We start from the raw sequence: 14,134 nt of genomic DNA, 5'->3' as shown, positions 1-14,134 counted from the left end.
GGGGTGTCTAGTGACTCCAAGGTTAGGTAGCCCATTGACTACTCCCCGAAACACCTCTAAATTCAGTATCTGGCGAGCCCCTGGCACCAGAGAAGCAGATCCTGAAGACCAAAGACACTAAAGAGCTGTAAAAGCAGAAGAGGAGAAAAGAAGCAGTTGACCTGGTACCGGCCTGTCTGCATCCCTTGTCAAAATCTACACAAAAGTCGACTCGTCCTGCAGCTGTATCTTCAAAAGCTCAGGAGGACTGCCTGCTTCAAAAAAGACTCAAGACCTCCTATGAACAGCAGACCTGCTCTCCAGCAAACTCTAAAGAAGGGACTTTGAAACGTCCGGAACTGCCAAAACCAGACACCTGAAGTCCCCACAGCACCCTCTGTCTCCGACCCGAAGTAGACCCCCGGTGCCAGCAAGGTTCCCCAGTCCTCAGGAGTCTTGAGTCCATTGTGTATTCCCACCCCCTGGACTCCCCTGATGATGCCTGCTGCCTCTGCACACAGCCCCCTCTCTACTGTGATCGCTCTGGTCAGAAAAATCTGACACCGGAAGACACCTCGGCACCCATCGCCCCTGCGCTGTGGAGAAGAGGACCAAAGGTACCCTACCTGTGCCTTAGCATCATGAGGCTGGAGCTCCACTCTAGGTTCAGCCCTACTGGCTTCCTGGCCAGAGCCTGCAGCCTCTTTTTGCAGCGACCGATCTCTATTGAAACACATTGGGCACGCAATGCTGTTTTGCACCCTGCATCCAGCTGCCCCCGTGCCACTGGTGGAGTACTGCTAGTACTGCCTTGGAACATGCCCACCACTCACCTTTACTCTTCCCGTAGTATAACATTGCAGAACGCAGAAATTGCACTGTGTCCACTTTTTAAAGTGAAAAGAATTCCCATTTAAAAAATAAAAAAAACATACTTACCTGAACAATTTGTTCTGATGCCTAAACATATATAGATACTTGTTATTTTTAGAAATTGTTGTGAGTCCCCTTTTTGAGTTGTGGGTCTCATTTATTGGCCAATGTGTGTATTTGTGGATGTCTTGCACTCCTCTGTGTTAAGTCTAAGGCTGCTCGACCACACTACACCCAAATAGAGCACTTTGGGATTGCATAGCAAGCCTGTCCACTCACTGGGGAACACCATGACTCTTTACACGGTGTAGCTGGTTATTAATATACTGCATAATTAGCAGCTTTCCTACAGTCCCTTACATCATGTCCACATGTACCATTACCAGAGGATCCCTGAGGTGAAATGTCTAGGGGATCTCCAACAGACTGTGGTGGAGATGGTTAGTCTGTTGGTGGTGAAGGCAGAGGAGGTGAGGGTGGTGAAAGGGGCAAAGGACTAGATGCTTTGCCCACTGTATTCTTTTTTTGGTGAAGGAGGGGAATCAAGTACCTCTTGAAAAGAGCTGTCTCTTTGAAGATGGCGGTATTGTAGCCAGAGGCTGAATCCGTATCTGTCATTGATGAGCATCCAATACCTCCTGTAATTTATGGAGAATACGTTCCACTGGTTTTATAGTGGGCTTTTTTGGAGTCTACCTCGAAGCTTTCAGATCCAAGCCGTGCTTGTGTTTAGGTGCCAAAGTTCCACTCAGTGTCAAAATGGTGGATGTCGTCAGTCAGCTCGGTACGGATGGGCAGATAGGTGTCGAGGTTGTTGGAGTCTAAGGCTCTGGCTGATGTTTTGTCGCCGAGCCAGAGGGCGGGAGTCTTAACTAGTCTCTCTGTGCCGACCATGGCCAGAAGACAGTGGCAGTAAGAAGGCCTCTTGTTCAAGAGGTGTCGTGTGTTTTTCATTTTTGATGTTCAGCAAGAGGTTGAGGTGCAGCAGGGGGTACAGTAATCACTGTTCAAATCTCCAGTGCAACATCTGTTATTTCAAATTCAGGGTCGGATTCAGAACTGCCCTCAACAGAGAATGCCTCTTCCGCTTCTGAAGCTTGAGGGTAGTGTTCTTCACGGATGTTTTGCTGCCCGAAGAATTTGGGAGTGTCCTCAGTGCTACTCCTTTGTGACATGCCCGACAGTCCCGGAGGGTTTTCTTCAAGTGGAAAGAGCGACAAACCTTGCATTCTGCCTCCCTGTGTTATGGTGACAAGCACAGGTTACAGACCTGATGTGAGTCGGTCAGTGGACATTTGGCGTAGCAGCGAGGGCAGAAACTGAAAACCGTCTCTTCCATTACCAGGAGGCCATTCTACAGAGGTTCTGTTGGAGAATGGGTTTGAAGGCCCCCGAAGGGCAGGGTCCTTGGTTGAAGCGTTTCGACCTGATGAGCATTTAAACCTCAATACGCGGAGAAGTGAAGCATTTGAAATCAATATCGGCAAGGGTTAGAGTGTATTAAGAACCGAAGAGAGATCTGTAATGGTCTCGACCCGCAGCGGAGGCACACATGTCCAATTCTAATGATCGAAAGAGAACAATGGAGTTGATGCCTATGTGCAGTATCACCAAGCTGGAGGAGTCACTCTCCTTCATGACTCCAAAGACTTCTTTGAAGAAAAACAATCCAGCTCTATCACTAGATGGCAGGAGTATGCAAAGCATGTTTATCTACAGCCATACATGCCTCGAACAGTACGGTACTGTTTTTGAACAGAGAGTTCAAGTGTGCACACTGCTTGTAGCACTCAGTTGAAAGACCACTTTCAGGAGTATTGGACCCTAACCCTCTGCCTTACCAGAAATTCTTGGCCAAATGACTCCTACAAGATGGGATTCTCTTTTGTCAACAGCATTTAAAGCATTGGAGTCCAGCATAGGTACAGGAAGCCTGAATGAGTGTCAGACATTCAGGATATTCATCCTATGATTTATATTTCCATCCAACAAATCTATGTGGCACTAATTTACATAGTCCGTGGTTAGTCTGAAAATCTGGCATGGAACTGCATTCCTGGATTTAGATAGACATCCAGTAATTAAGGTTTTTTTTTTGCATTGGGTATCCTAAAACCTGCAGGATATTTTCCAACTTTTAAAAGATTATTCTGGTGTCAACCCCCATTGGCAGAAGTATGTATGTTTTTTTTTTTTTGTATTTTAAATTTAATGAAAGGTAACACACCTTTTCATATTTTGAGCACTCTGAATTTGCCAAGTAGAATGTGATTATATAGTCCTTTCTTTCAGGGCAGCTTTATTTCGGGATCTATAATTGGACAGTTTAAAGCATCTTCCTTGTTTCTGTCTCAGCACTTGTGGAGCATCGAGTGGCTAGTTTATTAAATAGTGTGCAAATATGCTGAACCATCAGTCAAATACCAGTACTCACAAATCACATCACAATGGACACTAACTGTAGATGGAAACACCCTCAAAATGTGCAGAACTCCCATGCTTTTACACCGGGAGATCACGCTTCCCAGCAGGTCAGTGGTTTACTTAACATAGACGTTCTACCAGTATCCCCAGGTCAGTCATCAAATCCTCCTTCTCTTACAGAAGACAAGCGATACGGACACATATCAAACCAGACCTGTAGAGGTGCCTACAAAAAAAACTGGCCAATGAGGTGCTTTCACCCTGGTGTCTCCTGGGATGGATCTTTCATAGATCTTTTGAAAATATACTTAGGACATCAAGATCAGATATATGAGGAATCTCAAATGAGTATGTGATACGGTTTCTTTTTCAGTGTTTTTGTTATTCTGTAAGTTCATGTGCAGTTTTAATACCTCCCAGGCCTCTCTACTGTCCTCACTTCAGGATAGGTTAGGAGATACTCTAAAACACTGTGAATCTACTTAAGATACCTAAGTGAAGGAACTGGCTTTACAGGTTAGTGAGGTAAGTGAATTATTTTGCATCATCTCCTTCTTGGTCTAAAAAAAACCCAGCAAGCACTGTGTGTTGGCTACTTGCAGGTGTCTGTGGGGCAGGGTAAGGGGGATGAATTCCTCCTCATCCAGTCCCCTTTTCCTGTGTGTTCTACAGTGGCTGGAACCTGGCCAGAAGGAGAGTATGGTGAAGTCAGTTTTACATTTTGAAAGCGTTTTATGCAACAGTTTGTGTCCAAGTGTGAAGACACATCCAGTTTCCTGTCTCTTTCTGGTTTATTATGTGTAATAAAGTGTCTCCAAAATCCACCATAGCTCTGCAAAAACATGGTTGCACTTTATCATAAGGCAAAAGGTTAAAATTACTGTGAAAATCATGGGGGCAAGTGTAATCTATGAAGGTAACAGGTAAACTATTTTCAGTAGCCCACTTCCTTTTGCTTCTTGCTCCTAAAGGGATTTACATAGTATCGTTCATCCGATTTGCTGGTGTTAAGTTTTAAAAAAAAATACTAGTCTCTTATGTTGATCTTCAGTTCAGGAATTATCCTTAGTTCTGCGGGGCCACGTTGCATTTCTAATCTTCAACACAGATACTCGCTGCATGGCTGAGAAATGGACATCTTCACTAGCTTGTCTTAGACCATGTCACCAACAGCTGGACATGAGTATAAAACGTCTCCTTACGACATTTCCAAGACATACTCTGCTTTGTTTGAAGTCAAAGTGTCAGCTTGGGTGGCTGTCCATCATCGTGCAAATGTGAGGAGTCAGGGGTTTTCAGGAAGATTTACTTTGTGGCTTGTCCTTGTTTCTCTGTTTCTGTTCATTTTGTTTGGCCTTGATGCTGGCCTCCCACTGCTTTTTATGTAATGTGTAGAGTCGCATGGCTGCCTGGGCATCTTGAACCTGCACAAAGAAAGAAAAGAGGAGTTTGAACAGAGATCAATGGTAGCATCAGGACTACAGATGTACTAAGAACCTCTCCAGTGTTCAGCTGTTATGCACAATGTGTTGTGTTGGCAACCCGGAAAAATAAGAGCTTTCTAAGTTCTTTCACCATGCTAATGCCCTATCTACACACCTTAGTAAAGAAGACGTTCCCCCTCCCCCCACTTCCATAAAGTAGGATGGGATAACTATCTTGACAAGAGCCCAACCAGATTGACCTTTGGGTACATTTAGAAACACAGTGATGGCAAAGGGGTTGGGAGTACACCAGATGCAAAAGAATATATTCATGTGCCTGGCTCATCAGCAGTGGACAGACATGCAGGATGGATCTTGTCATCTGAGACAAATTGTTGGCCTTGTTCTGCGAGAGTCCATTTAAGGTTAGGGTTAAGCACAGGAAGACAGTCTCTGCTGTTAAATCATGTTCTACTCATGCAACTGAACATGGGTGGAAATTAATGCCATACTAATGGCAGAAATCTACAACATAGGGGCACTTGACCATCCTAATAGAGAAGCTCCTTCAAATGCCCAGAGCCACAATGGAGCTTTGAAAAGCACTGGTAAACTTTAGAGAACCAGATAGGTAGTCTCAAATACCTGTTGCCACAGGTAGAAAGGACATAGTTAAATGTCTTATTTTCATTTGGCTTGAGCAAAGGGTGTCAACTGCCAACATGGGAGAAGGAATCAGAGATTTGAAGAGAGTAACAGATTCTGTGTGTGCATTTGTTTCCTCTGTAAAATATTCAGAAGAAACATTATTGTTACAATCTAAAACCTAAAATCCACCGGGAATGTATAGTGAGCTACAAAACTATAACTCCCCCTAATGTACTTTTCATGACCTTACACGGTGCCTCAAACTATATCATGTGCATCAATGAAGACACTTAAGGATGCTGCTTGATCTTTGGCCCGACCCTCCACCCTGACCCAATACCAGCCTCAGTGGTGTAATCATTTATTTCAATAGTGAGACTCTATGGAAAGCCTTACTGAGGTGAAAAGTTAGGCATTTTTAGAAAGTCGTTAGTGACATCATGTGTAAGGTAATAAGCAAGTAGGCAGGGTGTAGAGGGGCTGTGCGCTTGGCAGGTGCTGTCTCCAGAGCAATCTCAACTCCGACCAGGGTGTGCAGCGTTGTGGGAGCGCTCATGCTTCTGATGTCAACAGCGGCAGTACCACTCGTACCTAATCTCGTTTGATGTTTGCTTTCTGTTGGAGACTGGATATGGCTCAATGTGGGGGACTCTCTTGCACACTAAGGTCGCTGCTGGCTTCGTACAGTGTCGGTCTCTTGCTAGTCTCCATGCAGGGAACACTGGGCTTGTACTGCTAGACAGCCTCTCCTACTAATGGCCAGGAACAGTAACAGTACTTCCTTGTCTAAGCAAGCAGGCAGGCAGGCTTTCAAGCTCCAGAGACCTTCCAACTTTTACTGTAGGAAGTGCAAATTAAGGTGATGTACTCTCATACCCTCACCCATGCAAGACTGGCTCAATTGCACATATCGCCCTTGCCATGTACTGGTAATTACCCACAAATTATGGCCAGTGCCTGAGTGGGTCTGTGAGTTGGTGAGTAAGGGTCTGAGTGGGTGATAGAGATACAGAGTTTTTTAGGCTTTGATGAATGATATAATTAGAATGAGATATTGCTGCACAGACTGAAAAGAAAAATGCATTGAACAATTAAAAAGATTAAGACCACCTTTCAGTATGAACCTTAAACATTTACAGTTGAAAAGAAATTTAAAGAAGGGAAATGACTACAGAGAAACCTGGAGTCGAACCCTCAGCTCAGAGGGTAAAGGTCTGTGACCTTCATAATTAGACTACAATACGTTTTCTTTTTAAACCATTTTTGTTGCCCTTTACAGGCTATCTGGGACCGCTGGGTAGCCTCAAGGTCTCCCCTGTGGTCCCTGACATTTAGAAAAAAGAAATATTGTTTAACCCTTTACAGGCTATCTGGGACCGCTTTTTTGGGGGGCACAAAGCCTACTCCATGGTCCAAGCCGGTTCCCTCCTACTGCGTGAGCAGCCATTGCTCCAGCAAGCAGGGAGCTTATTTTAATAGTCGCTTGCTGGAGCAATATTTTCACCTGTCTTCGGAGAACAGATAAAAACTCTGCTTTCTGACAGCGGGACCTGGTGGAGTTATAATGCTTTTGCTTGATGGGGGCAGTCAGCTCCAACCAAACAAAAGCAAACAGCTGTCTCCTGGGGTTGGGCACCCTAAGACATAGCAGGAGTCAGCCCTGGGAGGTGGCGGTCACCAGGGGCCCCCCTCCAACAATCTGTTTTGCCCCAGGGAGGTGGTGGTCCCTGGGGAAGTGTCAGCCCTCCCCCACACATAAAAACCATTTTGCACTGGGGAGGCCACGCAACCCCCCAGCACATATTTTATGTATCACTCCAGGTAAGTGGTGGTGGTGGTCCCCCGGGTTGTGGGGGAGGCCACTGGGCCTCCCTTACACCTAATAAGCATTTTGCCCCGGGGAGGTGGTGGACTTGCGTGGGAGCGAATGGGGGAAGATTTGCAGTGGGTGCCCCCTCGCACATATAACAAAAATCGCCCCGGGGAAGTTGTGGTATCCAGAACATTGTGAGTTGGGCGGGAGACCTCACCTAATTCAAAATTATAAATGCCTAGGGTCTTAAAAAAAGAAAGCACGTGAGGCCAAGCTTGTTTTTTGGGGATTTGCCGCGAATTTGTAGCAAAACATTTTATTTTATTTTTTATGCTTTTTCGCTCTGGCAGGGTCCCTTCTGGAGCCTCTCAAATGGGTCACTATCTCGCTGGACCAACTATCACTGGGCGAAAAACTGCCTACTCATCTTGGTAATAAAAGCATCAGTTATGTACTGAAAACACTACAGAATGCTAACAAGGTGCTGTCCTTACAAACATGTTCTTGGTGGTATGCGTACCCGGTCAATGGAATACTGAGACTCGTTTGAAACAAACAGTCTTTGGGAATATGTAGACAAAGAAAAATATGAAATATAGGCCCTCATTATGACCCTGGCGGTCTTTTGACTGCCAGGGTTAATGTGGCGGTTTACCTGCCAACAGGCTGGTGGTGTATACCGCCACTTTATGAGTGTAGCGGGTTGGCCGCTGCCAACCCGCCACATCTCCACTTGTACCACCATGGCAGTATGAACTGCACATCCTTGACCCGACGGTCCACAGCAGACCACCAGCGGCCTTCCGCCATGGTTTCCGCACTGGTAGCACCGCCACGAAAACCATTGCGGTATGGCTACTGGTGACAGGGAATTCCTTCCCTGTCAAAGGTAGGTGCCCCCCCCTCCACAAGCACCTGACCCCCCCCTACAGTCACAGCGCCCCCACCCCCTCTACAGTCACAAGGCCCCCCCACTACAGTCACAGGGCCCCACACCCCTGCATACATGCACACATCCACCCACACGCACCATGCATACCATGCATACACCTGATCCTCTACACTTCCATACACGCATCCACTCACACTCATCCATATACGCATTCACTCACACATACTCACACGCATTCAGGCATGCATAGACACAAACCTCTATACACGCATACTCACACGCATACACACTGACATGCAGACACAAACTCACTTCAAAATTCATACACGCATTCACTTACACGCACACATCCACGCATACACCACAACACTCAGTCGCATTCACACACATATTCATACACATGCGCAGACACCACACACATAACACCCCCTCCCTCTCCTCTGTCGGACGCCCAACTTAACTTGTCCGGTGAGGTCATCCGGCAGGGAAGGGGCACTGCTACCGCAAGCAGTGCCCGCCAGCAGGACACCGCCAAGCCGTACTAATGTTCTTAATACGGCTGGCGGGGTAATGCAGGTGGTAGCAGTGCAAGTGCGCCGCCGTCAGCCAGCATGGCTACTGCCGGATTTTCACCCAGAGTGTGGTGGAAATCCGGCAGTATCCATTATATGGCGGGTGGAAGGCGGTCTTCTGGCACACATGGCTTTGGCGGTCTCGCTTAGAGACAGCCAAAGTCATAATGAAGGCCATAACTCTTTAAACACCAACAGGGCACTGGAGACTTTGATATCATATTCTTGTAAAGTTGTATTAAGAAAAAATTGATGTTGAGGTCTATGATCGGACACTATACTCACCGATGAGTGCTCCGAGCTCTGCACCTTCACATTCAAGAGCTTGCTGCACAGCAGTTTCAGAGACGGCCTTCCAGACTATAAGAGGAAAAACCAAATGCTATAACTGTGAAGTGTTTGCAGCCAATCCTCTAACAGATGCAACATTTTAAAGGACAGATTACATGAGGTACACAAAGTGCTTTGATATAATTTATACATTATAAAATTGCCAACTTTTGAAAGGGAAGCTTTTGTAGCATGTGCAAACTACCCCATTCTCTATTTCACAATCCCCAAATAATTTGTTATACAAAAAATGTATATGAAGTGTGTAGTCCATTTCTTTCCCCACTTGTGTATAGTTGGTATCTCCGGTCTGTAGTTTCAACTGCCAGAATGCAGACTGCAGATTAAGTTTATAAATCCCAAAAGATTTGGACTCCTCCCATGATTTGTCGTGAATGTCCGATAGAGCCTTCTGATGAAGTAGCTCTCAACACTGTTGTATTTGGGAAACTACTCAGTGTACATCTTTTTCCAGGTGGCTGAAGCTGGAGTCTGTAAGTGAAATCACTGCTCTTCTGTGGTCAAATTATTGTCTGGCATTTTCCCTACGGAAAACAACCCAACATGTCTTCTTACTCACTATGGGGTACAGCTGACATCCAAAATGATGGGCGACTTTTTGGAACAAAAGTATTTCACAAAAGAGGTGTTCCTCATAACATCCTCAAACCAATGGAATCATTGCAAGGTTTAATAAGACACTAAAGAAACCTATTTAGATAGCCAAACTAGAGGGAAAGAATTGGAGAGAAGCGTTGCTGAACAGTTTTGAAGACTACAGGTTTACTCCCCATTCCATTTCTGGGGGTGGCGGGGGGGAGAGGGGAGTCCTTTGAAGTTGTTCAGGAAAAGAAAACCATGCACGAAGATGTGCCCACCGTTACCGTTAGTGAGAGACATTTTGAGAGAACCACATATTGTGGAAGATTTGGAGAGTTTGAGTAGGATAAGAGAACTTGAGCAACAGAGTAGGAGGAAGAAATATTATTATGATTGAAAGACAGTCCAAACATTGAAAGTCAGCCGAGGAGATATGATGAGAGTTGACATACCAAGATATTCTCAGGATTCTACAAATTTGGTAAGTGCCTCAAAATGGTTAAGGTGTTTAAGAGGTCTGTTAAAATAAGAGTGCTGGAATTACAAAGAAGTAATTCCGCATTTGATGTTTTTATACATTAATTTTAATTCTGTGTTTATATAGTAGGCAGCATTATATTTCAGCTTACATACATCCTGCTGGATGACACCTTAAGACAACAGAGCTAACCACTGGGGTACTCAGACCTGACAGTCTCAGGTCGTAAGACAAAAACACTACCTCTTGAGGTAAATAGATCCTGCAGGTTCAGTCCTGGGTAGCAGGGCTGGTCCCAGGTTATCAGATCCCATAGCATCCGGCCTGGTCAGAAGTATCCCTCAAAGTTCAAAGATCTCACATGTTCAAAAATTGTACAAGAAACCGGTCTTTAATCAAAAGGTCTGTGTGTAAACTAACTAATACTTGAAAAGTGTTAGACTGGAAAGTTTTCTTTCTATTAAACCCCAAAGACTGAACATTTACAAATGGATCATGCCAAAAGAAGTAAATTATTCTCCTTGCAGGGAAACACTAAATCCCAATATAACCATGAATTTAAATATAGTTAAAAAAATTATTAGTAGTGCACACCTCCCATTCGGGTACTTTGGTGCTAGTGAAGTCAAGGGCAAGGCGACTGATGTTCATTGGGAGGAATTCCATAATAAGACTTAAATTATGATATTTGTTCATGCGCGCCTTCCACTTTATGAATTGCTTCTGAATTTTGAGAAGGAATTTAGATCGTGAGCTCAGTGTCCAAGTAGATGACAGGTTGCAGCTGCATCAGTTAGCGATGCTGTGGGGGTGTTATTTAAGTCCTCACGTTCCACAAACCTTAAAACACTGTGCGTTCCTGGAGAACAATGTCGTGATCGCTTTGTCTCTGTAACAAGGCGCTATTCATGGAAATAGAAGTAGATGGTCCCATCATGAATGCCATAGAGCCTGACCGGTAGTTTAGGTATGGGGTTTTTTTGTATTGCCATTTTCAGTACAATTTACAGCAAAACACATACATTCCTTACAGACCTCTCCATTTGAAGTTACAACAAAATGGGGCGTCTCAAGCACAAGGTCTCAGTAAGGCACACATCAGTACTTTGTACGGGTCCTGCGGAGTCCACCGCACGACCCAACAGTACAGCCACCGTGTCCAAACTGCCCTCGGGTGCCTCACCCGGGTGCATCAAGCAGTTGTCAGAGGGCAGCACTGTCTGATTCTACACTATGAGTGGGACCTCAGCTTCTGAATAGATGCACAAATGTGCGAACTGCACCTTTGCACAACAACAACAGAGCCTGAGGTCAGGGGCAACAATGCCGCCCTGATCAAACAGTAACGTCAACACCTTCCAAGGCCGCGTAGACTGTCCCCCACAGCAAGCAAGCGTTATCAGGAGGGATCTAAGTCGGTCAAGGAAGGCCCTTGTCACTGGCATAGGATATTGATGAAAATGTAAAGGAGTTTAGGTAGTATCATCACCTGGCTATAGCCACATTCCTAGGCAGCGAGACTGGCAGCTTGGACCATTTCAGGATTTGTTCATCTAGCCACTCTGTAGCTCTACCATAGAATTTGCACTAGACCTCAGAGGTGTCTCTGCTGAGCCACACTCCCATGTACTTCCCAAGGAGTTGGCCCACATCAGTGGGAAATCCATGTCAAAACAAAGGGTGGCCTAGGTCAAGGGGAAAATAATGGATGTAGTCCGATAATGCTAGTCAGTCCGCTGAATTGAATGACATCTAGGTTAAGCTCAGACACTTCCTGTTGGCAATCAGGACCAGCACTGTGGAAGCGAGCAGCCCCGTTGAGTGCCTCTGCTGACAGGGAACGCAGGGAAACCATTCCAGACACTCAGACACAGGCTGAAGAGGGTGCACAAAGCAGAGCTTTCTAACCTGAGCTGAGCCCAATACGCGGCAGGAGGGAGAACAAGTAGGTATCCAAGAAGACACCACAGCACAAAGATCAGAAGGCAAGGAGTGGAGTACTGCAAACAGTGTGCGCAGGTTGTACGCAGTTGCCTGACCAGGTAAGAAACCAGGTCGCTCGTATGACGCAATATATGAGAGGAATGTCAGCAAACGGTCTGCAACTAGTTTGTTCGATATCTTCAATATTCACTAACAAAGGCCGATATGTTGGAAGGCTTATCGAGCTTGAGCACAGTGATCAGGGCTGCCTCCTGGACCACTGGGGGTAACTCTCCAGTGGTCTTGGCTTCCAAACACATATTGCAAGTGTGGTGCCTGTAGCTTGGTGTATTCTTTGTAGAACTGGACATTAAGGCACTCCAGCCAGGGGCCTTGTTACGAGGCACGTTTCTAATCAAGCAGATAATGTCTCCACATCACACAGGATGTAATTTTACTGTCTGTGCGATCCATAGCAACTGTACTCTTTCAAAACAGACTTGTATCTCAGAGCAGTCTGCGTCTAACAACTCAGTTACATAGAGGCTGCCATGGGAGGTTCCGAGTGAGGACGCAAGGGCTTTCCAGGCTCGATCACCCTCCCGTACCTCAGAGCAGGGCCTCCTTGTGTAAGTAGTGGGTCTCTCTTTTAGCATCTTCCTAATATTAAGAAAGCTTAGTCCGTATCTGAGCCAGCAGGTGTGTGTCAATTGTGGTGTAGTATTAAGCCTCCAGGTCGTGCAACTCTCATTCTAGGTGTGCGAGCTGGGCTCGGAGGTTGTGCAGATTCCACTAATATAAGCCTTGAAAGCCTCTCACACCACCCCCTGGGGAATGTACAGAGTGCGTATTATGAGTGAAATATTATGCAACAGCGGATTTAACTTCAGAGTTAAAGACTGGGTCTCTCAGAATGTTTGCAGGGAGTTTCTATGAAATGGTCCAGTCTCCCGCCTCCACTAAATGTAACACAAACTTCATCGGGTAGTGGTCTGAAAGCTCTTGTGGCAAGTGTTCTGCTCTAAGGATCAAAGCAAGGTCATCTTTTTAAATTAACCAGTAGTCAATGCGCAACCATGCATTGTGAGAGGTCATGAATCACTGAGGGCACTCCGGGTGTTGCAACCACTATATGTCCCCCGGGTCATAGTCTGAAGCTATAGTGTGCAGCTGCACAGCCAAGCATGAAAGGAGTCTGCGGTCGGACCACGAATTACCCATCTCAGGATGCAGCACAGCATAAGTCCCCTTCCCATCTTATCGTCGAGCAGCCTAGACCAAGCATACGTTGCCACAGTGTGAGGAAGAAATCCAAGCATTCAAAGTTAGGACCATAGATACAGACCAGGGTGACCTCTTACTCCCCAATATGCTATGTAAAATTAAATATTGTCCGTCCCCCATCATTCAGCAAGCGTGCACCATTGCACCTCTTTTCTGATCACTACTTCAACCCCTTAACATAAGATGAGTATGTGTATGTATGTGCCTCACGAATCCAGTCTGTACGCACCCTGTTGCGAGATACCTCAGTAAGGTGGAGCTCCTGTAACCATATCCAGTATCCATTCTGTCGTGCCAGAAATAAGCAAACAGCCCTGTGACCTTGCGCAGGTCTTCTGCACCTCAAATATTCCAAAACATCAGCGTAATGCTGGCAATCCTGCAACCCAGTGGACCCTGGAGGAGAGGGAGGGATATATTTTGTTGGGTCAATCCCAACCCAGCAAAAGAGAATAGGTGCATAGTAGGGGCAGAAGCCTGGAACACATGATATGGATTACGATCAAGTGAGGAGATGCACAGTAACATCATTAACAAGTTAACATCTCATCTCATCCCTCCCCTACCCACTTAAACTTCCCCAAGCTATTAAGAAACAACCCTCCCCACAAACCTCCAGCCAACAAATAATACTGTCCCATAGAAGGACACAAGTAATATAAACGAGATCCATCCCAAGAGGGAACCCTGAAAGCGTGAAGGTGATACAGGCTGTATTCCTGCTCAAACACTTGTGTTGTCTGTATGGGAATGGCACTTGAACAGCACTTTTTTCCACAAGACATTTCTCTTTCTCTCTCTGCGATTTCCAGAGACCTCACCAGTCCAACAAACGGTGTGGTACAATAACTCAATGTTCGCAGAGCTATTTCAAAGATTACAGTAAATCTTTAC

General features: G+C 45.7%; 2 protein-coding genes across 4 annotated transcripts in view; one reads left to right on the top strand and one right to left on the bottom strand.

Annotated features, from left to right (window-relative positions):
• Nucleotides 1-14,134, top strand: part of STKLD1 (serine/threonine kinase like domain containing 1) — a 193,346-nt gene that overhangs the window by 162,924 nt on the left and 16,288 nt on the right. The gene's annotated exons all lie outside the window — the stretch shown is intronic.
• REXO4 (REX4 homolog, 3'-5' exonuclease) overlaps nucleotides 3,135-14,134 on the bottom strand; it is a 40,423-nt gene continuing 29,423 nt past the window's right edge. For all 3 annotated transcript variants that reach the window (XM_069241800.1, XM_069241798.1, XM_069241799.1), the window contains exons 8-9: nucleotides 8,911-8,985; nucleotides 3,135-4,700 (exon numbers count right to left, since the gene is read on the bottom strand). In XM_069241800.1, the coding sequence (XP_069097901.1) occupies nucleotides 4,572-4,700; nucleotides 8,911-8,985 (204 nt within the window). In that variant the 3' untranslated portion in view covers nucleotides 3,135-4,571. The remainder of the gene's footprint in view (nucleotides 4,701-8,910; nucleotides 8,986-14,134) is intronic.

The sequence above is a fragment of the Pleurodeles waltl genome, chromosome 6 (assembly GCF_031143425.1).
Source record: "Pleurodeles waltl isolate 20211129_DDA chromosome 6, aPleWal1.hap1.20221129, whole genome shotgun sequence".
Taxonomy (NCBI): domain Eukaryota; kingdom Metazoa; phylum Chordata; class Amphibia; order Caudata; family Salamandridae; genus Pleurodeles; species Pleurodeles waltl.
This window is presented reverse-complemented; position numbering and strand designations above follow the sequence as displayed.